This window comes from Pongo pygmaeus, chromosome 9 (genome assembly GCF_028885625.2).
Source record: "Pongo pygmaeus isolate AG05252 chromosome 9, NHGRI_mPonPyg2-v2.0_pri, whole genome shotgun sequence".
Lineage (NCBI taxonomy): Eukaryota > Metazoa > Chordata > Mammalia > Primates > Hominidae > Pongo > Pongo pygmaeus.
Genome location: NC_072382.2, coordinates 74161110 through 74189080, shown reverse-complemented (window position 1 = coordinate 74189080; position 27971 = coordinate 74161110). Strand labels below are relative to the sequence as shown.

General features: G+C 52.8%; 2 protein-coding genes across 18 annotated transcripts in view; one reads left to right on the top strand and one right to left on the bottom strand.

Annotated features, from left to right (window-relative positions):
* Nucleotides 1-730: 730 nt before the first annotated feature.
* On the bottom strand, nt 731-19699 carry P2RY2 (purinergic receptor P2Y2). 17 transcript variants are annotated; one of them, XM_054440872.2, is made up of 4 exons: nt 19114-19699; nt 10684-10854; nt 8679-8772; nt 731-2508 (listed from the first exon to the last, which is right to left on the bottom strand). In XM_054440872.2, exon 4 carries the CDS (start codon nt 2502-2504, stop codon nt 1371-1373), a length of 1134 nt encoding a protein of 377 aa, XP_054296847.1. In that variant the 5' UTR covers nt 2505-2508; nt 8679-8772; nt 10684-10854; nt 19114-19699; the 3' UTR covers nt 731-1370. The 17 variants fall into 17 exon arrangements, with proteins under 17 accessions (XP_054296847.1, XP_054296857.1, XP_054296852.1 ...); XM_054440882.2 differs by having other exon boundaries at nt 8679-9643; nt 19114-19682; XM_054440877.2 differs by having other exon boundaries at nt 19237-19676.
* LOC129008688 (uncharacterized) overlaps nt 18291-27971 on the top strand; it is a 25593-nt gene continuing 15912 nt past the window's right edge. Inside the window, exons 1-2 of the mRNA XM_054441044.2 lie at nt 18291-18496; nt 18657-18847. Coding sequence (XP_054297019.2) covers nt 18291-18496; nt 18657-18847 — 397 coding nt within the window. The remainder of the gene's footprint in view (nt 18497-18656; nt 18848-27971) is intronic.

The window sequence follows — 27971 nt, the reverse complement described above, 5'->3', positions numbered from 1 at the left end:
GGAGGGAGCCCAAACTTGGCCTCCTTGTGACCCAGCTCCAACCCTGCCTTGAGCCTGGAGTCAGCTGTCCAGCCAGCTTATGGCTCATGCACACCCTGCCCTCTTGCCCCATGTCTTTGCCTGGGATGCATCCTGTGTGTGGATGTTCTTCTGGTGAGCTGCTTTTCTCAAAAGCTACAGCTCAGGAGTCTCCCACTCCAGGAACCCTTCCCTGACCCCCTGGCTCACAGCCCCAGCCACTTGGCATTATCCAGTGGTGTGCTAGAGTGACTTGTACCTGCTTGCAAGAACCAATTGTTAAATTTTCAGGAATTTTACAAGGAAGTTGACATCATGTTTATAGTTTGAATTTGGCCATAAGAGTTTTTGCACCATGGAAATGGGCAGTTCTACAAAGAAGGGTTTCCCAGTTAAATCGGAGCTCCAGTTAAATGGCTTAACATTTACCAGCACATGACTGGCCATCACCTAAACTGGGAAATCTCAAGGACTGGGACTGCACCTGACTTTTCTCTGTGCTCAGCACAGAGTCAAACACAGAAGCCAACTGGCTTTACAGTGGGGGACGACCTGGGGCCTGGAGAGAGGATCCCTGATAGGAGACTACTCCTGAGACAGCTAGTGAGAAGGCAGGTGGCAGAAGGGAACAGGTTGGAGAAAGGACCCTTGTGTGGCTGGTGAAAGCTTCCCTGACATATCCTCATCCCCCGACCACACAATAGGGCACAGCTCAGCAGGCAACACAACCTTTAGTATAAGTTACAGCCTCACACTGGCTCCTAGCCCATGGGAGCCTCCAGATGGGTCTATGATATTAGTCCCCAGATGTTCATCTCTTGGGCTGGGGGTACTCCTCAGAGCTGAGTCCACTGTGGCACCCAGTCCATTCCAGACCACTGTGCAAACTCAGCCCTCATTACTTACCAGGGTTTTCTGGCCAACCTGTGACTTGGCCCCCACCCCAGGTAGCTCAGCTCCAGACTCTGGTATGTGACCTTGGTAAGCCACCTTCCTCTTTGGGCCTGTTTCTCCATTTGACTTGATTAGGCTGCACTCCACCTAGGTACCTTGGCAGTATAGCCAGCTACTTGTGTGGGAGTCAGGCCAGGGGTGTCATTGACCTTGAACTCTTGCCTTTCTTGAAACTTAATTTCCCCAACTCATACACACAAACAATGACTAGGGGTTATGGGAACAGTTGACTCTGGACCACAGAGCGAATATCCTGAGCCCCTGTCAAATGACGGAGCATGGGGTCATCCAGCATGAGTCACTGATGGTCCATATCTGGGGAGACCATGGCGTCTGCACAAGTCCTGGTCCTCTACAGCTTCCCAATATAAACCTGCGCAGGCTGAAGTGTTCTGCTCCTACAGCCGAATGTCCTTAGTGTTCTCACTACCAGCCGGGGTGGACTCTGTCCGCCTAGAGTCCTCACTGCTGCCCAACACATCTTCTATCCTCTGCATGTCAGTTCTGTCGGATCTGCGCAGGCCCAGCCTGCGGCGAGCCGGGGTGGCAGGGCTGGGGCCAGTGGGTGGCTTGGCATCTCGGGCAAAGCGGACGAGCCTCTGTCCAGCCAGGAAGTAGAGCACGGGGTCAAGGCAACTGTTAGCACTGGCCAGCGGCCGGGTAACCTTGTAGGCCATGTTGATGGCGTTGAGGGTGTGGCAGCTGAGGTCCAGCGAGCGGAAGGAGTAGTAGAGGGTGCGGGTGACGTGGAAGGGCAGGAAGCAGAGGGCGAAGACAGCCAGCACCACGGCGATGGTGCGCACGGACTTGCGCTTGGCCCTAGGCAGGCCGCCCGAGGTCCCGTAGGCTGGCTTTAGCAGTCGCCGAGCCATGAGCACGTAACAGACAAGGATGACGGCAAAGGGCACCGCGAAGAGCAGGCCCAGCATGACGGAGCTGTAGGCCACGAAGCGGCTGAAGAGCTCGGGCGCCGAGGTGTCGTGGCAGGTTACGCGGCCCCCGCGCGCGCTGGTGGTGACAAAGTAGAGCACGGGGGCCTGGCAGGCCAGCACCAACACCCACACGGCCCCGGCCACCCGGCGAGCGTAGCGGGCCTGGCCCCAGCGCAGGGAGCGCAGAGGACGTAAGACGCCCAGACACCGGTGCACGCTGATGCAGGTGAGGAAGAGGATGCTGCAGTAAAGGTTGGTGTAGAAGAGGAAGCGCACCAGCTTGCAGAGCACCGTGCTGAAGGGCCAGTGGTCGCCGCGGGCGTAGTAATAGACTAGCAGCGGCAGGGAGGCCGCATACAGTGCATCAGACACAGCCAGGTGGAACATATATGTGGTGGACGCATTCCAGGTCTTGAGGCAGCACAAGAAGATGTAGAGCGCCACGGCGTTCAGACACAGCCCAAGCACACACACCGCGCCGTAGGACACAGGCAGCAGCACGTACTTGAAGTCCTCGTTGAAGCGGCACCTGTAGCCCAGCTCATCCCCATCCCAGGTGCCATTGATGGTGTCATTCCAGGGGCCCAGGTCTGCTGCCATCGCCCTGCAGGGAAGGGAGGGGTGGGGCTATCAGCGTTGCGGCGGGAGCGCCCCTAGCGGACCTGACACAGCCACCTGAACAGGGCTTTCATTGCCATCTGACTTGGATCTGGACCTGGAACCTCCAAGCTCTGGAACCTTGAGAATGCATGAGATCCATGAATAAATATCAGGATCACACAATTGTCAAACTTGAGAACAGGGGTAGACAAACTATAGTCCAAAGGCCAGATCCAGTCTGCTTTTGTAAATTCAGCTTCGTTGGAACACAACCGTACCCATCTGTTTACAAAGAGTTGAGTAGTTGTGATAAAGACCATATTGCCTGTGAAGTCTAAAATATTCACTATCTGACCTTTACAAAAGGTTAGCTCAAGCTGGCTACAGTGGCTCATGCCTATAATCCTAGCTACTCAGGAGGCCAAGGCAGAAACCAGGTATTTAAGCCCAGCCTAGGCAACAAAGTGAGACCCCATCTCTACAAATTTTTTTTTAAAATTAGCCAGGCATGCTGGCACGCACCCATAGTCCCAGCTACTTGGCAGGCTGAGGTGGGAGGATCATTTGAGTCCAGGAGGTTGAGGCTGCAGTGAGCTGTGATTACACCACTGCACTCCAGCCTGGGTGATACAGCAAGATCCCATCTCTGGGGGAAGAAAAAAAAAGTTTTCTTACCCCTCTCTAGAACCTCAGGATCAGAGTTTTAGATCTAGGATTCTGAGCTCTAGAATCTGAGGATCTGGGGGTGCCAGAGCAGGTAATTTTGAGTTCATGGGAAGGGGCCTTTGAGGCTGGCTGGCCCTGCTTCACACCCAATGCCTACTGCCTGCAGAGGCATTTCTGGCCAGAGGGCAGCCAACAGCCCCCTGCAGGCATTACAGAGTTCTCTCCAGCTCATTTTCCCACTCTCTGGGAGGCTCTGGGCCCATGCCTAGTGTTCTGGTATTTGAGGAAGTATTTCCAAGGGTCTCCCTCTTCAGTTATTCCTTCACTTTTTACATCTTCCTCTATTCTGGCACTTTCTATATCTATCAACAGCAGTCCTGCCCCTGAGCCTGTGAGGCTACCAGAGAATCCCCCTGAAGTAACCCCCATGAAGAGTCCAGGGAAATCTGGGTTGGAGACAGGGATAGGGGGCCAAGGGATCTTGTTTTGTTGGTAAATGCAGCTTCTTCCATGCCTATCCAGTTTCTCTCTGCATACCATCAGTATCATGGTGAACCCCCCAACCTTGTCCCCACTGAACATATAACACCCCCATGGGGACTGACCATCCAACAGTGAGTGCCCAGGGAGCAGCTTGTCCCCTCCCTCTCCTCCTCACCCCTACCCAGGTGACCAGTTAAGAGCTCTCTCGCAGCTGGGAGGCAGGGGACAGACATCCCGGCCTGGAAGACAAAGACGTGCCTAATGTCCCAGGAGGCAGGTTGGAAATCATAGCAGGAGTCCTGGGTGGGCAAGTTTGAGAAAAACACAAAAAAGCACTTTCTAGCAGTGTGAATGGGAAGGAGGAGCTAACATTTTTCAAACCCTACTACTAAGCATGCGTTCTAAAAGTTATTCACTTAGGCCAGGCGTGGTGGCTCACACCTGTAATCCCAGCACTTTGGGAGGCCAAGGTGGGCGGATCACTTGAGGCCAGGAGTTCAAGACCAACCTGGCCAACATGGAGAAACCCTGTCTCTACTAAAAATACACACACACAAAATTAGCCCGGTGTGGTGGTAGTCCCAGCTACTCGGAAGGCTGAGGTGGGAGGATCACCTGGTCCCAGGAGGCGGAGGTTGCAGTGAGCTAAAATCGCACCACTGTACTCCAGCCTGGGTGACACAGCAAGACTCTGTCTCAGAAAAAAAAAAGTTACTTCACTTTATCCTTATGATGTGTTCTGGGGGCCAAGTGACCATCCCCAGTTCTCCAATCAAGAGGCTAAGATACAGATCATGTAAGTTATTTGGTCAAGGTCATGCCACTGGGGATGGGCTGCAATTCCTGTCCAGGTCCAGCCCCTGGAAGTGGCTGTAGGAGGGTGATAGTGAACTCCCTGTTTATGGGAGTATGCAAGTGGCTCTCTAGCAGAGGCTGCAGAAGGGCTTGTGACTGTGTGGGGGTGTGTCTGAGAGGGTGGAAAGGGCAGATGAAGAGTGAGTCCTCCTCATCCTGAGAATCTAGGGCCATATAATTCCCTTCATTTTATTTTATTTTATTTATTTACTTTTAATTTTTAATTTTTAGATGGAGTCCCCCTCTGTTGCCAAGGCTGGAGTACAATGGCCTGATCTCGGCTCACTGCAACCTCTGCCTCCCAGGTTCAAGTGATTCTCCTGTCTCAGCCTCCCGAGTAGTTGGGATTACAGGCACATGCTACCACACCTGGCTAATTTTTATATTTTTAGTAGAGATGGGGTTTCACCATGTTGGCCAGGCTGGTCTGGAACACCTGACTTCAAGTGATCTGCCCGCCTTGGTCTCTCAAAGTGCTGGGATTACAGGTGTAAGCCATTGTGCCTGGAATAATTCCCTTCATTTTAGATCCTGGAGTTCTGAGGGACTGGGGGACTCTGCAGGGCCTGCAAGATCTACTCCCATAGACCCTGAGCTGCTTTTCCAGCCCTGGCTTCCCAGAGGCAGTTCAAGGCCCAAGAGGTTGAGATTAGGGGTGCTGGGGGGTGTAGAAATCCTTCAGTTTCCCTTCTTTTTTTCTTTCTTTCTTTCTTTTTTTTTTTTTTTTCTTTTTGAGACAGATTCTCACTCCATCGCCCAGACTGGAATGCAGTGGCATGATCTCAGCTTCCTGCAACCTCTGTCTCCTGGGTTCAAGAAATTCTCGCGTCTCAGCCTCCCAAGTAGCTGGGATTACGCGTGTGTGCCACCTCACCTAGCTATTTTTTTTTTTTTTTTTTGTATTTTTTAGTAGAGATGGGGTTTTTCCATGTTGCCCAGGCTGGTCTCGAACTCCTGACCTCAAGCGATCCACCTACCTCGGCCTCCTAAAGTGCTGGGATTACAGGTGTGGGCCACGGCACCTGGCCAGTTTCCCTTCTTTCACCAAGACTCCCAGATCTTCTCTTTCTCCTATTGTCAGCAAATGTGCACTCAGAAGGAAGGGGGCCTGCACCCTTGTTCCCCCTGCCATGGACACAGATGGCTCCCCCAGGAGCCAGGGCAAAACCAGGGCGAGGAGGCCGGGAGAAGCTTATGTGGTGCCAAGTTAAGAAGAGACAGGTAGAGGCTGGGGCTCTGGCAGGTCAAGTGGCTGAGACCCGTCTTACCCAGGGTCAGGACAGTTCCTGCTGCCAACGTCGTTCCAGGCTCTACCTCTTGTTGCTGGAACCACTGCACTGGCCTCCCTCCTCCAGCGCCAGCCCTACCCACCCACCCACCAAAATCCAGAGTGGCCGTTCTCAAAGAAAGCATCCCCCTACTTGAAATTCTCCTGCCACTCCTACCCTCTCTCAGGAGAAAGCCTAGCCCTCAAGCCTGGTACCTGAGGTTTTCATAACTGAGCCTCTGCCAACCTCACCCGCCCCAACCCCCGTGACCTGCAGTTTCCTGAATGTGCCCAAGACTCTCCCCTCCCAGCCTTAGTTGCCGCTGCTCCTTCTACCTGGAGTTCATTCATAGCCCTCATCTCCACCTGTTGAACTCACGGCTCTTTTTCCCTCAGTGCAGAGAACCCAGTGATTAAGAACCTGGGCGCTGGAGCCAGACTGCTTCTGTTTCCTCAGCTGTAAAATGGGACAATTACTAGAATCTCCACCACGGGACTGCTGTGAGGGTCGAGTCATTTGTATAAAATGTCTGGAGTACAGCCTGGCACACAGTAGGCCCACGGTGGTGTTATGAGTGCCAAGGTTCAGCTAGCAGTGGCCTTTTCCAGAAAACTTTGGCCACAGTGGAGGTGGGACTGGAGGTCCCGACTGGAGGCTGTGGAGGTGATTGTGGTGAGCCAGGGAAGTGACACTGAGACCCAAGCAGGGGAAGGCCTTGGGCCCTGTGAGGGGAGGGGCCCTGTGAGGCGAGAGATGTTTGGGAGGGAGGCTCTGGAGACTGTTCCCTGCTGGAGGAACGGTGGGGAGGAGGAACGTAGTGTCAGCCATGGCAAGTATGGGGATGGGCACAGGCTGGGTCCATCAGGTCTGGAGCTTTGGAAGGCCAGCTGAGAGTCACCAGCTCACAGAAGCTGCAAGAGGAGCAAGGAGAGGGCCCCGTGCGAGACTAAGGAGCTATGGAGAGGCCACATTCCTTCCCAGGACAGAGCCTCACCTGGGTATCAGTAAGCTGAGGTTCGAGTCTAGCTCTGCCACAAAACACCAGGTGACATCAAGCATTTCCTTCCCTCCCAAGTCTCAGACACTAGTCAAATCCCCCGGCCTTGAGAACTGCAGCCCCAAAATATCCCCGGGAGGTCCTCTGCCCCACTTGGACAGGGCGGGGGCTTCCTCCATGATGCAGACACACACACCCAGTCTCCCCTTCATGCCACTGCTCTGCTCCTGCCCCAGTGCCGAGGCCTGACTTCCCTCCACAGTCAACATAAACATCTCATCACCCTGCATGAAGAGTTTCCTGCTAATCCCTAACAGTGGAATCTCTGACACTGAGATGAGGGGTGGAGACTTCCCTGTCTCCCTTGAACTAAGGGAGCTGCCCCTTCCACCTGTTTTAAGACACCCTGGTCCCCACCCTCCCAGGCCAGCTGGGGACTCCATCACCATGGCCCGGGGCCAGACTCACCCCTCCCGCCCTCTCATTCTGCAGGCTGGCTCACCAACCTCTGAGTATATCTTCCCTAGCTGTGCCTTAGAGGGACAGCCCCTGCCTTAGAGGGACAGCCAAGTCCCCAGCCCCCTCCCTTAAGTCTCCCTTCTGCCTCTCCTGACCCTGATGCCCCTGGGACTAGAGACGGCTCCACGTGACTATCCAACGCTCACCAGCCCCACTGCGCCCTGGTCTGGCTGGCCCTGCCCCAAGGAGCTCCCAGTCTGGAGGGGAGATGTGAGCCTTATAAGACCCTTCCAGGCTCCCCTGCCTGTGTTCATGCTGTTCTTTCTCACTGGAAAGGCTTCCCCGAACCTACCCACACTGCACCACCCCATTGTAGGTCCCAAAGGATCTTCTAATCTCTGAAGCTCTCCCTTCCATCACCCCTCAGGACGTTTCTCAGCCAGTTGGTAATTTGTCCTTCCATCCTCTACCCCAACACATTTCAGGTGCTCCTTGAGCGCTGGGTCCATCTGATGCTTTTCTCTGTCCCTATCATCCAGCAGGAGGCCCGACCGCAGGAGGTATTACAGGAATGAGAGAATAAATGAATGAATGAATGAATGAATGAATGAAGCAAGCACAAGAGGCTATGGGGGCCCAGAGGAGGCACACACAGGCACAAGCCCTCTGCAGCCTCTGCACACTCCCATAAACAGGGAGTTCACTACCTTCCTCCCGCAGCCACTTCCACTGTGGGATGGACCTGAATAGGAATTGCAGCCCATCCCCCGTGGTGTAACCTTGATCAAGTTACTTACAAATTACTTGCTCCTCTGAGGGCCTCTCAAGGACAAGAATGCTTAAAGGTTTCTTAGCTGCTGACCCTAAGTAACCAGGGGACAACGCAGCCCCTCTAGGGGTCCTGGTCCACCTGGAACCTGCTTATGTCCCTAGACTGTCTCTCCTTCAACTGCCACAGGAGCCCAGGAGACTCTGCCTTTCTCTGGACAGGTCAGGGAAGTGCCAGCAGGAGGGGATTGGACATGGGCGCTCTGGAGATGGGTTGGCTGTCTGAGGCCTGCCACAGGTTTTTATCTGGCTCAGGACCTGGGTAGGTCTGATCAGGATTCTCCACCCACCCTGCTTTGTAGGGGCCAGACCTGGGCTGAGCAGCTTTCACACAGGATCTTCATCCCCCACCCCCATCCCTTGGTAGATATTGCCATAGAGGTTAAGCTATTTGTACAAGGTCACACTGCCGGGCATTGGAAAAATTAGGCTTGACACCCAGAGCTATCTGTCTTCAAAGCCTGAATTCATCACAGCCTGGGATGAGGGAGCAGGGCAGGGCACCTGCCTTCGGATCCGCTTGATCTAAGCCAGTTCAGGGCAGACACAGGCACGACAGCACATGCACCCGCCCTCACCTCCCAGCCAGCGCACCCGCCCCCGCCCCCACACACGTACCTGACCAGCCCCTGCTCTCCAGGTCAGGATGCTCAGTGCCTGCTCGGGTTCCTCACTCATGAATGCACACGCCTGGACCGGGCTGCAGGGAACTCTGCGGGAAACAGGAAAAACAGGTCCCCAGGCCTGGGGCCATGCCCAGCCTCCAGCATTTTTCTGGGCAGGCAGTGCTGCTGCCACAAGGGGCTCCTTGTGGCAGAGAGAGGTAGAGAAAGTGCGGTCTCAGGGTCATGGAAACCCAGCCAGGTCAATCCCCCCCAGGGCCACCTCCTTTGTGGTAACGTTAACCAGAAGGAGGCAGAGAGGTGGCCTGGTGTTTGTCCTGGTCTGAATGCCCTCCGTACACCCAAACCCCAGCTCATGTGTTCCAGGAATGGGTTACCCACAACCCCCTTCCCCAGGCCACCTTTCACAGAGGGGTGGCCCTGCCTGGAGGAAGGTCTCCCCCATGTCCTGTACAGCTGAGCCAAGCCTCCAACCGTCCAGTGTCCCTTCCCTCGGTCCTGGTCCTGTGCTTTGGCCCCATAGCAGGAAAAGTCAATACCCTCTTTGCCCAGTGTGCATTCTATTGTCCTTCAGCCAACACACTTTTGCCCTTCTGCCAACACACTTTTGCCCAAGCTAGGTTTCTATCTAGAGACCCCCTCCTCCCCACTCCTACCTCTAAGCATTCCTCCGTAGGTGTTATAAACACACATATGCCACACCTGAACACACACTGGCACAGACACACCAAGACACACGGATACACAGAGGCATGCAGAGTCACACTAAGGTGTACATGCAGTGTACACAAACGGATGCACACACACACACACACAGTCTAGACCATCAGGGTCTAAAACGGCATTTAGAAATCTCCTGTGCCACATATACACCGTGGAATACTTGCAGTCGTAAAAAAGGATGAGTTCCTATCCTTTGCAGGGACATGGATGAAGCTGGAAACCATCATTCTCAGCAAACTATCACAAGATAAGAAAACTAAACACTGCATGTTCTCACTTATAAGTGGGAGTTGAACAATGAGAACACATGGACACAGGGAGGGGAACATCACACACCAGGGCCTGTTGGGGTTGAGGGGCTAGGGGAGGGATAACATTAGGAGAAATACCTAATGTAGGTGATGGGTTGATGGGTGCAGCAAACCACCAGGGCATGTGTATACGTATGTAACAAAACTGTATGTTCTGAACATGTAACCCAGAACTTAAAGTATATATATAGAAAAAAAAGAAATCTCCTGTGTCAAACCCTGTTTCACAGAGGAGGAAACTGAGGCACAAGCCTCACAGTAAGTCAGGGACAGAGCCAAGACTACAGCCCAGCCCTCCCGAATTCTGGCGATGATTTTTGTCTCACCTTGGAGCCCCTTGTGCACACCAAGCACAGGGTTTCAGGGAGGGGACAGTTTCCTGGTGGAGGGGACCTTCTGTGTGGGCAGGTCCCACCCTCCACCAGCACCTCAGATACCTCACAGGAGAAATAGAACATGCACCTCCTGAGTTTTTCTTTTTCCATCTTTGTTTCCCTAGGATGGAGGAGTGGGCCTGCGACAGCTGAGTCCAGGTTCCCAAGCTGGAAGTGCAGTACAAGGGTGGGGGGATGTGGGAGAGGAGATGGGGGCACTGCAGGAATAGCTTGGGGATTGGGCGGGGGGTGCACATGGGAAATGCCTCTGGGCCACTGCTTACTGAGTGCACCTTGCCCAGTGGTCTCAGACTGACAAGGCCGGTGGGCTGTAGCTCTCCGCTGATCTACTCTAGAGGCTGTGACAAGGTGAGGGAATGTCAACCTTTTCACCCTGCTGCACCCAGGTGCACGCCCTGCCTCCTCCTCCTTAGAAAATTCCTTGACTCAACAGGCTAAAATGGAGAACATCACTTTCTACAAGTGGTTCTCATTTCTGAGAAGGGCCCCCACCATCCTTCCAGGTTTCAAACCTCTGATACAGCCTGGACAACCTCCCTCTTCCCCACCCTGCTGGAAGCCCACCACTCACCAAGTCCTGTTAGTTCAACCAGTGAAATTCCTCGGACGTGAACCACGCGGTCCCCACACTGCAGCCCGAGGCCTGTGCTTCCACAGTCCACAGCACCAGCCTCCTCACTGGCCTCCGTGCCTCCACCCTTGCCCCGTCTGTCCACCTTTCCCACTGCAGTCATGTGGTTTCCTAAAACACAAATCCGACCATATATTGTTGAGTCATGTTCGTGGCTCCCTAGTGCCCTCAGGCGACTGTCCCAGCTCCTCAGCCTGGCACTCAGGCCCTGGCTGATCTGGTCCCCACCATCCCTCCAGAAAACCCATCCTCTCTGTCCCCACGCTCATCTTCCTGTCTCAGGCACAACAAAAGCAATCCCATGGTCATATCATTGCTCAGAGACAGCCTCCCTTATCATCTAACACCTATATCACAAGAGTTTGGTGCTGTCCCTGTGCCAAGTTCTGTGTTAGGTGGCTTCACATACCTCCTCTCGTTGAATCCTGAGACTCAGAGAGGCTAAATAACCTCATAGCTCACAAAGCTAGCAAATGGCATAGCCACTCTGGGCTGCCTGACTTCAGAGGCTGTGCCCCTGCAAGGCCCAGGCCCTCTCCCAGAAAGCTGCCTGACCATCCCTTTTTGGCCCCACAGCTCTCTGCCTGTCTGCTCAGTTCTCTGCCAGAGGAATGCCCAATTTGGCAGGGCTCAGGATTTACTCTTTTCAGTACTTCCTTAGTGTGAGGAGGTCATGGTGGTTATTGCACCCATCTCACAGGCAGAAAAATTAAGGCCAGAAAGGGGTAGCTCAAGGTCTCACCCAAGGTCACCAGTTAGTCAAGGGCAGAGCCAAGCCTAGATGCAGACCTGTAACCCCCTGACCTGGCTCTGCCCCTACCCCAATCTGGGTGTTTCTCTTTGTGGTTCTAGGCTAGTGAGGCCAAAGTCAGGAGGAGGAGTTGGGCAGCTCCCAGGCCACTGCGGAATTTCCAGGGTGGTTGGATGACATTCCAGCTCCTCCACTAGAGTGGCTCTGGAATGTGCCTCCCTGGCTGGTGGCAGACCCTGTCTAGCCTGGTAGGGGAGGATGTCCTGTCACCACTGTGAAGACCCCTGCTGCCTGTCTCTGCCAGGAGTGGGGTGCTGTGAGGGAAAACAGAGGACCTAGTCCCAGAACCTAATTGAGGGGGCAGGAGAGGGCACTAGGCAGGTGGGAAATTCCAGTTCTTCTCTTCCCAGTGGTGAGACAAGTCTCTTAACTCCAAAACCCAGATCTCAATTTCCTCTCAATATCAGAACAGTACCTGCCTCAGAAGATTGTTGAGCTAGTTAGATGATTTAGGCTTATTTTATGAAATAGTAAGAGAGTATATTTCAGCAGGTAAAGAAGGCATGGAGGGTGGGGGTATCTCAGGAAGTCAAGAAGGGCAGGAAGCTTCGCAGGAATTATGGGAAGGGGCTACAGGAAGGTCACAACCAGAATAACCACAGATCAGGTCTCCCACACCGAAGGCCATCCTCAGGGGGAAGGCAGTCCAGGGATTCTCCAGCAGAAGCCAGATAGCCACCATACTCTTTCACTCACTCACCCTTCACAAAGGTTGCCACATCTATGCCCATCGCTGGGCAAGGCACCTGGGGACCCTAAGGTAGGTCAGATCTCAAGGAATTCACTCTCAAGGTCAGGGGAGTGACAGGTAATGATAACACAGGGTGATCAGGCCTGGAGGAAGCCAAGGAGGCCCCTAACAGGATTGGAGGGGTGATGAGGGAAGGCTTCCTGGAGGAGAGAGCGCCTGACCTGCATTTTGGAAGATGAGGAGTCAGGTGGTTAGAGAGAGAGAGGAGGAGCAGAGTGAGGATGAACAAGAGATGACATGACACGTTTGAGGAACTGCTTATCATCCTGGTGGCTTGAGGGGAGTGGAGAGGGCAAGGCTAGAGTGCACAGACTGAGGAGCTTAGAAGTCACGCTGGCTCCTCCCCAGTGTCCTTCAAGGGGCTGAAGGCCAGCAGGCCCCCTGCCTTGCCTGACGTGCTTCTGCACCGGGAGCACCAGGGCTGGTCTGAGGAAATGGCTAAGGGGTAACCTCAGATGCTATCAGCCGGTGCTGTTGCGGTGTGAGGCCTCCCCTTCAGGAGGCCCTTGGGCTCTCTACCCTCTCCCAGATGCTCTCTCCCTCTTTGGGTCCCCCCTAGGATCCTGGCTGTGGAGGCCACTCACAAGGCTGAGCTCAGAGCAGCATCTGAGTGGGTAAGTCTCAGATCAACCAGGCTTATAGATCAGAAAGCCAAGACCTCTAAAGAGGAAGGGCCTTACTCAAGGTCTGGTGTTCTAATTATTGTCAGTGTGGGTTTGACCACCTCATCCCCAACACAGAGCAGGACCCCAAACCACCCATCTCACCTGGAACCCAGCACAGCCCAGAACAGGGCTACAGAGACATGCTACTAAATTAAACAGGCTCAGAACCACAACATCCTGGACACCACCCCAACCTATCACAGCCAAATGCCTCCAGATTCAAGAGGCAAGAACCCTGAGTTCAGGCTCTAACTTGGAGCCACCTGTGCTGTGCAGTCTTGGTGAAGTCAGCACCCCCTCTCAGAGCCTCGGGTTCTTCAGTGGTCAGATGGGGAGAATCACTGCTGCACGGGACAGCTCATGAGGAATAAGACAAGGGGGCAGGTGGGTACACCATGGCGCTAGCAAATCATGAACTGTCCTAATGTGGAGGCTGTGTCTGCCTGTCACAACAGGGAGACACTGAAATTCAGGAGCCCACGACACTGCTTGGTAGGGAGGCCCTCCCAGGTGTCCCCAGCAGAGGGACAGAGGTCATGGTCAGAGCAGTCAGGCAAGGTCCCTGGAAGGGGAACTGTGATAAGATTTGAGGAGGAGCAGGAAGGGTCCAGCTTGGGAGGAAAGAAGGTGGATAGAGAATCCAAGGTGGAAAGGGGGATGGAAGCCTCGACCAAGAACCACATGAGCCTCTGATTCTGAGATGGCCCCCTCCAGGTACCTCCAGGATTCTGAGTTCCCTGGTCCTCGCAGTCTAATTCCAAGAGGCTCTAGTTCCGGGTGTGAAGGCTCAGTGTTTCTTCAATTCTATTACTCGTTGCTCCTGATAGCCTTTGGTTTTGAGATTCTCAGAGCCACAGGGGTCTGGATTCAGAGTAATGAAATCTTAAATCACATTCCCAGGAACCACAAAGTCCCAGCAAACACTTGCCAATGCTCTGGTGCACCTGGCCTCAGAGAGACCTTGTGAACTCAGACTCAGATTGCACTCTGCTGGGCCCTTGAGGAGTACCCAGTCAGGCTGAGGAAAAAGACACAGACATGGACCAAATCCACTTGGGTGAATAAACCATAACCAAGGCAAGCCCGGGGGTTATGGAGCACACAGCAACTCCTACCTGGCCTGGGGGAGGTGGTCAGGGAGTGCTTCTGCAGAGGAGGGGTCATCTGAGCTGGAAATTGATAGATGATTAGGAGTTTGTCAGGTGGGCAAAGAGGGAGGAGGGCTCTGAAGGCAGGAGAGGCATGAGCAAAGACTTGGTGGATGAAAGTGTGACCTGCTGGGAAAAGGCCGGGAGCTCTTACACGGCTACTGTGAAGGGTGAGGTGGCATGGAATGTGTGGGAGCCTGAGGAATTCACATGAAAAGGCTCAAATGCCAGGCTGAAAAGCTTGGCCTCTATTCTAAGGACACTGAGGAGCCATGGAAGGGCATAAGAGGGGAAGAACATGGTCAGAGTCAACCTTTACAAAGATGGTGCCACATGGAAGGCAGATGGGACAGGGAGTCTGGAGGGAGGGAGACCAAGGAGGAGATGACACATATGGTGGTGCCGTGAGAGGAGCAGGTCCCTTGGTCCTGGATTTCCTGCAACAGCCCAGCCATGGCAAGAGTCCCCCTCCTACAAGCCAGGGCTGGGTGGCTGGGCACTCACCGGGAAGCCAGGTCCACACCCAGAGGCTCTCCTCAGACCTGGGGAGGGAGAGGCCACGTAAGCCCCAGAAGTCTGAGGGAGGTCCCTTTCCCTCGCTCCAGCACCCAGGCCTCTCACCCAGGAGCTACAATGACAGCGACAAGGTACCAGGGTAGAGGGTCAAGGAGTTGTTCCGCGGGGTCCAGGCTGCTTGCCCTCCTACCAGAAACTCCCGCTACTCATCTTGGACCAGGAAAGACTCAGGCCTAGGAGATGGGGTGACAGGAGTGGAGGAACTCCTCTGCTCCAGAACCAACTGTGGCACTCCATGGAGCAAAGCCTCCCCTTCTACTCCATGCCTACTCCTGCCTGGCCACTCATTTCCCAAATACCCACTGGCACCTGCTCTGAGCCCAGCCTGTGGTGGCTGATGGGGACAGAGAGAGAAAGCAGGGATGGCCTAGCCTAGTCCTGCAACTGGCCGCTGGATGAGTACAGAGGTCAGAGTGGCCCACACAGCCAGCCTCCTCCTATCAGGGCCCAGTAATAAGGAGAGGCCAGGCCTCAGGACTCAAGGGCAATCAAGAGGAAGGTGTGGCCCAGAGGGTATACCAAGCAGGCCTACAGAAAGCAGTTTGGGGAGAGGCAGTTTGGGTGGAAGGCATGAGGGGCAACCCCCACTCCCCTCACCAGATCAACAAGGCATCTCTGGTCCCGTGGGCAGGTCTGGGCAGGCGTTATCTTATCAGCAGTTGGGTAATCTGGCCACAAGAAAGTCCCAAACACAGGTTCCCAGGGCAGAATTCAAACTCCCCTCAGCCTGGAAGCCAGAGGACCAGGCCTGACCCTAACAGGGCTCTGTCTCAGATGGGGAGGGCTAAGCTGGCAGGTGGACTGGAGCCCCAGGTTTCACCTCAGCTTGGTGACCCTGGGCAGGATACAATCCATGCCTCTATTTCCTGATCTGCAAAATGGAGATACAATTCCTCCCTCACAGGGCTATAGGAAGACAAAATGGATTGTTGTAAATCGTTACTAGTGAAGCCGTCTCTGCAGAGGGGGTGGGGGAGGAAGGCATTCAGTAATCAAATTTCAATAACAAGCACAATCCCTTGCTATTGCACCCATGTTCTCTTATAGTCTTCAAAATGGATTTAAGTCTGTAAGTGTCACATTCCTCCTCCGAGCACTGCAGTTTAAGTCTTATAAAGCTCTTCCCCGGTCACTATCTTAATCCTCGTAGCAACTCTGCTCTCGAAGAAGCGAGGATCACCATTCTCAATTTACAGATGGCAGAACTGACACCTAGAGAGGGACAATGGCCTCTCTAAAGACTATAGCCATTAAGTCAAAGCTCTCATGGGGTCACTCATGAGGCCCTGGTGATACCCTCACACCTTCTTAGCTGGTCCTTGGGGGATCCACAGCCTCAGAGCCCCATGCATCCAGGGCAGGAGGGAGACAGAAACAGAGGAGTCACAGCCTCACTCCACAGCCCAAGCTTGGTAGTCATTTCTGAGGGTTGCCCACTGTGATCCCCAACCCCTCTGACCAGACTCCAAGACAGCCCAAGGCAGGGAGAAGAGGAGAAAGAGTGACAAGCCTTTTGTGCCAGAGCCTCCCCACACACATACTCTCCCATGCAGGATCTTACTTGTTCTGGCCTCCTTTTAGAGCCTGGCAGGGCAGGAACTGGTCATTCAACCAGCTGAGAACAGAGCTGGGATGAGATCAATTGCAGGTCCCCAAATTCCTCAGCAGGAACATCTGAAGGCTCAGGGAAAAGTGTTTGGCCAAGGGGCAAGGGCTCAATTAGGGTTTAAACAACTCCTGGGACAGTTGTAGTGTTGACATCACAAATGCCCTGACCTCCCTGCACTTGGCAGTACTTGATCCATTCTCCATCCTGCAGCCAGAGAGCTCTTTCTGAAATGCCGCTCTGACCATGAAACTCCTCTGCTCATAAATTTCCATGGCTCCCTATTGCCTTCAGGATAAAATCCAGCTCTTTAACCTGGGCACGCTAGGTCCTACAGTGTCCCAGATCACACTGTTCTGGCAAACTGTGCCACCCACTTTGATAACCAGATTCTGGTTTGCCCTTCTTTGTAGTGACATGGAGCTCCCCTGCAGCCAGGCCTTTACTGGAGAAGCTGGTGCCAGAAACAGGGGATGGGGGCCACTGCTGCTGTCTCAGTTCAGCTCAGCCCTATGCAGGGTGCTGGCAACACAGAAATAAGTCAGACCCAGTTTCTGCCCTCCAGGAGCCCCTAGACCTGGGAAGAGGAAAGAAGGAGACAGACATAGATCATGACGGTTCGCGTGGGACCAGGGCTGTCAGCCCCAGGACTGTAGGGGCCTAAAAGAGGCTCCAACCCAGCTGTGGGGATCAAGGAAGGCTTTCCAGAGGAGAGGACATCTGAGCTGGGTCCCAAGTCTGGGTAGTTCTCCAGTTGAGGAAGCTGAGAGTAGGAGGGCTTATCAGAGAGGGAGTGTAGAATATGCAACAGGCCAGGGGCAAGAAATGAGAGACTCCAGGCAGCTGCTACAAGGTAAAGAGTCAGGCGGGAGAGGTGGCTGGAAAGGCTGGCAGGCCCCAGTTATCAAATACCTTAAGTCCCAGGCTACAGGGTTCAGGCTTGGTCCTGTGGAAGGCTTGTGCCCTAGGGAGGGGCACAGTTGGGATTCTGGTTTTGGGAGGCTCCTTCCAGGGACTGACTTCCCATCCCCAAGCTGTGAGCCTGCCCATGGGGGGACACTGGTGCTGAACATGACACACTCATCAGCTCCTCAACAGCCCTCAAATTCCATATCATCAGTCCCTTCTTACAGACGAGGCCACTGAGGCTCAGAGAAAGGACGGCTTGCCCAGGCCACACAGTGGCCAAGACAGGATTGGAACATAGATCTCCGAGTCTCCAGAGCTCTCTTGTGGACCTGTCTGCTCAGAGAATGTTCTTCCTTCCACTTCCACCCACAGGTAATAAACTTGCCTGGGTCTCCACCCAGATCCTCAAAACTCATAATTATTTCAGCTTAGATCCAAAACAAACCAGCCAGATTAGGCTGTGGTCCCGGGAAGCTGGGGATGCCATGCTGAGAGGAACAGCAGCCATGGACCCCACAAATCCCGAGCTGGCAATTCTGGTCTCCAGCAGTCCCTGACCCTTGGGCTGCGCTCCTGGAGGACCCCAAGAGGGCCACTGGCAGCCTTCGGGTTGGGGGGGTGGGGTATCGCCTTTCTCCTGACTGACCCTTTCTACTGCACCATTTGCCAGATTAAAAGTCCGGGGACAGAGGCTTAACTGTCCTTCCTCGCCACTCCCTCCTCCCCCGCCCACTCCCTGCAACTGCCCCCTCAACCTTACCAATGGTAGGTGGCCACCCAGAGTGGTTAGGACAGGGGTTAGGACAGGGGTAGGGGGTCTCCAGGGGTTCGTGTCTCTGGGCACCGCCCACCGCCCCACGCCACGGGGACGCTCACATCGGAGCACACACAGACAAGTTCCGCAGGCTTGGCCAGTCGCCCCGAGGGGCGCACACACTCACCAGCTAACACACAGACTTCCCCAATACGCGGACGCGCACAGCCTCACTACCGGGGCGCCCGTCCACACTCACCGAGACCGACGCTCCCGTGGAGACAAAGTTCAACCACGGACCCATAGGCGCGTTCAAGCCGTCCAGTTATGCGCTACACGCCGGCTCGCAACTGTGCCCCGGGGCGACAGCCGCTCCACAGCGCCCTCCCCTGCCCCGCGCCCAGTCGGCACCTGCGCCAGTCTGGCCCGCCGCTTCCCCGGGCCTCTCCCAGGGCCCTGTTCCCTCCAGGCGCCCCACCTCTCGCCCCTGCGCTGCAGTTCTCCTCTCGGGGTGCCGTCGCGGCCGCTCCCGGGTGCCAGTGCCCGCGTCCCGCCGCCGTCACAGAGACCCACGTGCCTGGGAGCCCGGCTACCCACCTCCCTGCGCTGTTCCCCACCCCCGAAGCCGGGCCAGGCAGGGGGCGGGGCGGACTTTTGACTGACCCTGGCACCGCCCTCAACCCGCCCGGGTAGACACTTCGCCACCCGCTCCGGGACGCCGCCCAGCGACACGGCCGCGGGGTCAGCGTGTCTGTACCGGTGCTGCAACGGGAGGGTCGGGCGGCCACGCCCTCACGGCCGGGCCAGAAGGAGGCCGCCCGGCTCCCTCACGCTAGAAGGGAGCGGGTTACCAGAGGTTTTCAGAGACGCCAAAGTTTTGCCAGGTCAGCCCCGCGCCTGCGTGGCCCGCTGCGGGACCTTTGCGCCCAGCTGCCGCGCCACCCTACCCCTGTCCCGCCCCTGCCCCAGCCCGGCTGGCCAGGAAGGGACCTGCTAGGAGATACCTGCTGGGAACCCCAGGCTGAGGACGCACCTCCCTTGCTTGAAAGTGGGGGAAGGGGGTTCATCTCTCTATTACCGTGGTTAGGAAGGCAGGGTACTCAGGATCCCGCCTCTCCCGTGCTCCCCACTTTCCCTGCCTTAATCTTACCAGCAGCTCCCTGAACTCCCCACTCTCTCTGGCCCCTTATCTTGAGCTGCTTTACCTCTCTTCTCTGTCGTCAACCCCACTCTAATAGCCTTCCCTGGTCGGGCTACAGGCTGCATGTCTGACCCGTTCGGAGACCGTGAGCTCCCGAGGGCAGGAACCAGGTCTGCCTTCTTCCTGCTGCTGTCCCAGAGGTCCTGGGAGGTGCTCAATCCTTGAAGATGTGAATGGATGAAGGAATGAGCGCCCCGCTCTCTCTCATTTCTGGTCTAGGAATCAGGAGTGTAGGTTCCTGTGGCTTCAGCACTGACTCTGGGAGACATTGACCCAGTTCCATTCCCTGGCAGGGTCTTCTTTCCTGTGAAATGGAGCCAATCACTCGGGTGGCTGGACAAGTGCAGAGGAGGCCTCTTCCTGTAGCCAAGGAACTTGCCCAGGGCCTTCGAGGCCTTGGGCCCTCTTGGGCTCCGTATCAGCTGACTGGGCCTGGCTGCCAGGAAGGGTGCTGACTGCAGCCCCACCAGGAGCAGTAGCAGAATGGACACACAGCCCAGAGTGGCTGAGCCACCTCTGCAGTCCCGCTGGGGCCTTTGCTTGGGAGACACAAAGGCCCCTTTGTCCAGCCTCCTGCGCCTATTGTCTAAGCTGGGCCACACACCTTCCAGGGACCTAAGTATCCTCATAGCCCAAGTTATAGGGCCTAGGCCTTCAGGTTCCAGTGTGGGGAAGACCCTTTGGGCACTGGAACTCCAGCCAACCCCCTTTTTCTCTCCCCTCTTCCAAAACTTCAAACCTTATACTGTCACTGCCATTTAGCCCAGGAGAAACAAGTTTCTTTGACGCCAAGTTGAGGACCCAGGCTCGACCTTAGCCTTCAGCGGGCAAATCTGGTTGGTGGCCTATCCAGGGCTGTGTCCCTGCTCTGGCCCAATTCCCTTACTTTACAGCTGAGGAAACTGCATTCCTGAGACATACAGCGTTTCAGCTACCACACAGGTGACTTAGTGAGGCTTGAGGAGCAGGGGAAGGGGCCTAGTCCTTGAACCCCATAGCCTTGGGTTTAGATTCCAGTCTTGCCTCACCTGTCCTATGACTCCTCTCTGAGCCTGAGTTTCCTCTTTTGCAAAAGGGAGTAATACTAATCTCTCAGTTGCTGGCCTGTCTTAAATTTTTTGAGAAAGGGCCTCGCTCTGTCACCCAGGCCAGAGTGCAGTGGCATGATCACAGCACACTACAGTCTCTACCTCCCAGGGCCAAGGGATCCTCCTACCTCAGCCTCCCAAGTAGCTGGGACTACAGGCACACGCCACCATGCCGGGCTAATTTGTAAATTTTTTGTAAAGATGGGGTCTCCCTGTGTTGACCAGGCTGGTCTCAAACTCCTGGGTCCAAGCAGTCCTCCTGCCTCGGCCTCCCAAAGTGCTGGGATTCCAGGCATGAGCTCCTGCACCCTATCCTTAAATTATTTTTTTCATGGTTTTATTCATCATTCCAAGCTGTCTGGGCTCAAGGCGTTAGTATCCCATGTAATGAGGGCCTAGAAGTTTCGTCTCCTGACATCCTCCCCAGGCAGTCCCATCGCTGGGTTTCAGAGGTCATCAAGTCCAGCAGGCTTCAAATCCCCCAACAGAGTCCCCCTTACCTGGGGCTGCCTGGGGAACCCCCATCCCACTGCAACTTGAGCACCTTTGCTTTGTATTTTTATTTATTTATATTTCCTGGTAAGAATTTGTTGCAAACACATGGAAGATTTTGTGGCTGAAGTAATGTAAAACCATTGATCAAACCGGAAATTGAGACACAGCCAGCGTCACACAACAGGCCATCTGAAAGGCTGGAATAGCATCGAGGGAGTCTCCCTGGAATAAAGCAGCCAAGGCAGGCTAATGGTGAAGGCCCAGGCACAGTAATGGTCCCCTGGAGGTGGGTAATGGAGCCATGGGGGCGGGAGGAGGGTTCCATTAGCAGTAGCAGGTCAGGAGGGGAAGGGCAAAGTTCCAGCCTCGGCTTCTCCCATGTATTAGGAGGCTTCCTGTCTCTCCAGCCCTGAGGAGGTATTTGGCTCATTCAGGCCTTTTCATTCTCCTTCTCTCCACTTCTCTCATTGCCCCTGGGAAAACTTGCTCTGAAAATGCATGCTGGAGATGAAGCCCCTGCCCTGGCCCAGGCTCCAATCCCCCCTTCCCAGGCTACAGTGGTGTCTCTGTTGCCCCTTGATGCCATACCCTGCCTTACACTCTCTGGTGGCTCCACCATCCTCTGGATAAAGCCTAGCTCTCTAGCCTGTCACTCCAGCCTCCCTGCCTCTCTGCCTCACCTCTCACCTCTGACCAGCCTCTTGTTGCCGCTTGCTGCTCCCTCTGCCCGCAGTGCCCCCTGCTCCTGGCTCCCCACCGTAGGTCCTCAAAGACCCAGGCCAGGTGCCCCACCACTTACCATGCTGTTATCGCTGTCACTGCCTGTCTCCCCCTCTAACAGGGATCTCTCTGAGAGTAGAGCTAGGGTCCATTCTGTTCACAATTAAATGGCCAACACCTAGCACTGTCCCCGAATAATTTTTCTTTTTTTTTTTTGAGATGGAGTCCTGCTCTGTCACCCATGCTGGAATGCAGTGGCGTGACTCCAGTGGAATGCAGTGGGTTCAAGTGATTCTCCTGCCTCAGCCTCCCAAGTAGCTGGGATTATAAGTGTGCACCATCACACCGTGCTAATTTTTGTATTTTTAGTAGAGACAGGGTTTCACGATGTTGGCCAGGCTGGTCTTGAACTCCTGGCCTAAAGTGATCCCCCCGCCTCGGCCTCCCAAAGTGCTGGGATTACAGGCGTGAGCCACCGCACCTGACCCCTGTCCCTGAACATTTGTCACAACATATTTCTTATGAGTGAATGAGTAAGAACTCTATTTTAGCGGTCACCTTCTTTGTGCTAGTCATTAAGTTTAAGGTATCTCGCGTAATCTTCTCCAGAACCCTGTGAGATAGGCATTATTTTATTCTCATGTGACATGTAGAGAAACAGGTTCAGAAAGGGGAAGTGAATGTCCAAAGCCACACAGTGAATCTGCGGTGGGTCTCCTGGCCCCGGAACTGCAGCCTGATGGGAAAGAAGGCCCTGCTGAGTTCCCAGAGTTATGGCCGGGTCATGGCAATGGGACCCACACTGGCAGCTCCAGTTACGCAGGGCTGGGCCGGCTCTAGCAGCCTTGTCTTACTTGCTCCCTGAACTGCTGCATTGGCCTGCACCATCCTCCCTTCCCTTGCCAGCTGGGAACTGTGCTTCTCAGGTTTCCTGGGCACGGTCCAGGGCTCTGATGTCAAATGCAGCCTGGAAGCTCTGGCTCTCGGCATGCCAGGATGCGAGCACCCAAGTGAGGCCGCCTGGGATGCAGGAAGCTTAGTCCAGGCCTGGGCATGCCTCTGTTCCATCTCCCCTCAAGCAGGACCAGCTACTTAATCTGCAGGACCCAGGGCAAAATGAAAATGTGGGCCCCTCATTCAAAAATTAAGAATTTCCAACAAAAGAATGAAAAAATAAGAAAAAATAAAGAATTTCAAGATGGTGATGGCAGAGTATTTAACACTTCAAAGCACGGCCTTACTGTCCAGGTCACATGCCCACGAAGTCAGCCCTGTCGTCAGGCCTTGGTTTCCTTGTCTGTCAAGTGGGAGAATGGTAGCCACTGGCCAAAAGGGTGAGGGTGAGAACGAGGTGGGAGCTGGCGGTAGGAGGTCCGGTGAACAGCATGAGGATGAGGTAAGGGTCTCCGAGTTCATGATTTGTTATCTGGGTCTCAGCACTGGGTGGCAGACCAAACTCCTTGCCAGGAGTTTGATTGCTTACAACAGCTCTTTTTCACAGAACCAAAAAACTAAAAATCCATGAAGCAAAGTAACTTGCTCAGGGTCACACAGAGACTCAGTGGGGGAAGCCAAGATCAGAGTTCTGGCCTGGCTCTCTTCGAAGCTGGTGCTTTTTGTGACCCAGGCAGGAAAGAGAGAAGGGCAGGAGGGAGGTGGGATGGGGACAGGCTGCTCAAGACAAAGAGGGCCACTGTGCAGACACAAAGACCTGACCACAGAGGCCCCTGTGGGGGCTGGGACAGACAAATGGATGGAGCCGTGTGACTCTATCTGTGGTGACTGGGGTAGCTGCCAGGAGCTGCCTCCTAGACCCTCACTGGTTGTGATGAGGGTTGGGGAGGGTGTTGGCCTGCAGGAATCAGGAAATGGGTAAGGGAGGAGAAACAGACTCAGAGATGGGCCCCTTCCCCACTCCCCAGGCCTCTGACCCCATCTCTCCCTAGCTCCTCCTGGGCAGCCTGCCAGCTTATGGAATCTCCCACAAACCATCCACTGCCCCACATTCCTCCATCTCAGTGAGGGTGAGGCTCAGGCAACTCACTGTCTGGCAGTCCCAGCCTCACAATACTTCTGACCCTTCCCCATCACCGGTGGCAGGATGAAGCATATGCCCTCGGTGCAGTGTCTTCAGGGCCCTGTGTGACCTGCCCTGCTGACCTTTCTTCACTCACCTGTCCCCACTCCTCCTCAGCCTCCCACACTGCAGTCAGATGGAACGTCCCACCATTCTCCAAACACTCTGTCCTTTCACACACATGCCCCCATGTTGGCTCATGCTTTTCCTTCTTCCTTGGGGGCTGTTTCCCCTGCTCCAGGATACTGAAATCCCATTTCTCCTCCATGAACCAGCTCAAATGCCACCTCCACTAGCCAGCTTTCCTCCATGCCCACAGTTGGGTTTAGCTTCGCTCATTAACCTGTTAATCTACAAATGTTGGGTTCACCCACTCTAGCAGTGCTCCTCCCACGCTGGCTTGTGTTGTAGTTGTTCCAATCTGCAAAGCCTACCTGGAAGAGGGGGCCTTTGAGCTGGGCCTTACAGGGCAGGTGGACTTCACTAGTGAATGTCAGTGATAAGAAGTGACAGGAGCGCAAAGCATCAAGGATATCAGCCCTATCTCCAAAATTTTATCTGCATCAACCAGGTTGCTGAGTTCAAATAGCAAGGAGTCTATAGTTCAGAATGGCAGGAGTTGAGTGTGCAGGGACACTGTCAAGGGATAAAGTTAAGAGGTTCACCAGGGCCAAGCCATGAAGTGTTTTACAATGCCATACTAAGGAATTTTTTTGCTTGCTTGTTTAAAACACATTTGAATTTATTTCTCAGCTCTATAGTTTACTAAGTAATTAAGTTGTGGCTTTTATCTTTACTATTTTCTCCCTCTTAATTACCTTGGGTAGCTTTTCTGTTCTTTTTCTACAAGCTTATTAAAGTGAATACTTAGACAGGGTGCGGTGGCTCATGCCTGTAATCCCAGCACTTTGGGAGGCCGAGGTGGGTGGATCACTTGAGGCCAGGAGTTTGACTGGCCTGGCCAACATGATGAAACCCCGTTCCTACTGAAAATACAAAAATTAGCCGGGCATGGTGGCACACGCTTGTAATTCCAGCTACTCGGGAGGCTGAGGCATGAGAATCACTTGAACCCAGGAGTTGGAGGTTGCAGTGAGCCAAGATCATGCCACTGTACTCCAGCCTGGGCGACAGAGCAAGACTCTGTCTCAAAATAAATAAATAAATAAATAGCCATTTTTCTATTAAGTTGTTTGTCTTATCGATTTGCATTAACTTATTGTATTTTAGGAAGATTATTCATCCCTCTGTCTGTGACCTGAATTGAAAATAATTTTTCCTAGTTTGTCATTTGTCTTTAGGTTTTACTTAGTGTCTTAGTCCATTTTCTGTTGCTGTGACTGAATACCACAGACAGGGTGATTAATAAAGAATAGAGATTTATTTAGCTCATGATTCTGGAGGCTGGGAAGTTCAAGAGCGTGGTTTAGGCATCTAGTGAGGGCCTTCCTGCTGTAGCATGACATGGTGAGAGGTATTGCAGGGCAATACAGAGCAAGCATGCTAGCTTAGGTCTCTCTTCCTCTCCTTATAAAGCTACCAGTCCCATCATGTGGGCCCCATCTTGATGACTTTATCTAATCCTAATTACCTCCTGAAGGCCCCACCTCCAATCAACAATGAATTTAGGGATTAAGTTTCTAACACATGATATTTGGAGGACATGTTCAAATCATAGCACTTAAGTTTGTAACTTTTTTTAACATAGAAGTTTTAATTTTTCTGTGATTTAATTTATCAATCTTTCATTTTTATTTTTATTTTTTATTTTTTTTTATTCAGGGTCTCATTTTGTCCCCCAGGCTGGAGTGCAGTGGCATTTTCTCAGCTCACTGCAACCTTGACCTCCCAGGCTCAAGCAATCCTCTCTCCTCAGCCTCATGATTACCTGGGACTACAGGCGTGCAGCACCACACCTAGCTAGTTTTGTTTTGTTTTTTGTAGAGACAAGGTCTCACTATGTTGCCCAAGCTGGTCTCAAACTCCTGTACTCAAGTGATCCTCCTACCTCAGCCTCCCAAAGTGCTGGGATTACAGACGTGAGCCATGGCACCTGGCCAATCTCTTCTTTTATGGCTTCTGGGGTTTGAGTCATAATTAGAAAGGTTTTTCTACTCCAAGATTTCTTCCCCATATATTCTTTTAATACTTGTTTTTCTCTTTTTTCACATGTTTACCTTTAATACGTGTATTTGGAAATTCTGTATTAAGTATTTCTTGTAAGCAGCATATTATGTAGTTGAATTTTGTTTTTAAACATGAGAATATAAAAATATTTGCCTTCAATGACTTAGCTTAATTTATTTATATATATTTCATAATAATGTGGCCTCATTTTACTTCATTTTTATGTTTCCTTATTGCTTTATTTTTTGTTCTTTGCTATACATTTTAGGTTTTTCTTGCTTTTAGCTTCTATAATGATTTTGAAGGTGAAGATCAAGTTTGTAATTCTTTAAACCTTTTTTTCTTTTGAGACAGGATCTCGCTCTGTCACCCAGGCTGGAGTGCAATGGCGGGATCTCAGCTCACTACAGCCTCCACATCCCAGGTTCAAGTAATTCTCATGCCTCAGCCACCCGAGTAGCTGGGATTACCGGCACGTGCTGCCACACACGGCTGATTTTTGTATTTTTAGTAGAGATGGTATTTCACCATGTTAGCCAGGCTGGTCTCGAACTCCTGGCCTCAAGTTATCCACCTGCCTCAGCCTCCCAAGGTCCTGGGACTACAGGTGTGAGCCACTGCACCTGGCCTTTTTAAGTCTTTAGATTAGTCAACCACATATATTTAAATGTATATTTATCAAATTACCAAAGTCAGTAGAAGGTGCCGTTTTTTACACTGTATTGGCTGTGTTTAATGGATCTCTACTTTTGTCTGCATTGTACAGATGAGGAAACCAAAGCTCAGCATGTTTAAGTAGTTTGCCCAAGGTCGCCCAATAATTTTCTTTTTCTTTTTTTTTTTTTTTTTGGAGACAGAGTCTTGCTCTGTTGCCCAGGCTGGAGTGCAGTGGCGCAATCTCGGGTCACTGCAACCTCCACCTCCTGGGTTCAAGTCATTGTCCTGCCTCAGCCCACCGAGTAGCTGGGATTACAGGCACACACCACCACGCCTGGCTAGTTTTTGTATTTTTAGTAGAGACGGCGTTTCTCCATATTGGCCAGGCTAGTCTGGAACTTCTGACCTCAGGTGATCTGCCCACCTCGGCTTCCCAAAGTGCTGGGATTACAGGCATGAGCCACTGCACCCAGTCTAATAATTTTTAATGATCTCTGGATGATGAGAAATTAGCAAGCTTAAGCCAGGCAGGGCAACCCCAGAGCTGGAGTGGAGGAAATCTCGGCTAAACAACAGGGCTGAAAATGAAGGAGGGGTGAATTCTTCGAAGTAAAATCCCTATGGCCTCATAACCTTTCATATGGAACTCTTGGATTTTTGCCAGTCTGATAGGTGAGAAATCATAGCTCACTGTAGTTGTGGTTTGCATTTCTCTTATGAGTAAGACCAAGCATCTTTTCATATATTTGGAAGCCATTTGCATCTTCATTTAGATGAACTGCCTATTCATATCTTTTGCCCACTTGGGAGGTACTCAGCAAATAACCACTAAATCAAAGCTTCCTGGATTGTTTGTTTGTTTTGAGAATACCAAACAGATGACTTTTAGAGTTTTATTCTTTCTTACAGAAAATCATTTCTGAGATAATAAGCTCTTCATCTGAACCTTCAGGACAATTTTCTTCCTGCCGGTGCTGTGAGATCTTCTCACAGATTCCATATTGATTGTTTTTGTTCACTCTCTCTTGATAAGGCAGAAATAAAGCCAGGCTAAGGACTGCCCCCGATCCTTTCAACCTTATGCAGTAAAGCTCGATAATTGTGGAAGTCTCATTTCCACCATTGGACAGCCAGTGTAGACACAGAAAAAGAAGCTGACCGGGGTCGATTGGGGGAATTTTCATCATCGTATCATCAGTAATAGCTGGCACTTGAACAGCACTCTATGTATGTAAATTCATTTATTATGTGTGTGCATTTGTGTATATATATACACACTAAATGCATATGTGCTAAATTTATGCACACACATTAATTTAGTTCTCACAACATTTCTGTAAACAGTACTGTAAACAGTACAACATTCCTGTAAATAGTACTTTTACTGTTTCCATTTTACAGATGACCAAGGTGAGGCACAGAGAGGTTATATAACTTGTCCAAGCTCACACAGCTAAAATCTGGTGGAACCATAACTACCTACATGATCTGATCCCAGAATCCATGCCCTCAATCATTCTGACCGGCTTGGAAGATAATTCCTGTGTTGTTAAGGTATGGCCAAACATCCATCTGGTCACTGCTGCCCCTGAGTCTCTGAGACTGGTGTAGGCAGTGGGGATTAGTCTCTCTTACCTACTTTG

Excerpts from the sequence above, each read along its gene's own strand:
- P2RY2 (XM_054440872.2), bottom strand. The coding sequence starts at position 2,504 with ATGGCAGCAGACCTGGGCCCCTGGAATGACACCATCAATGGCACCTGG.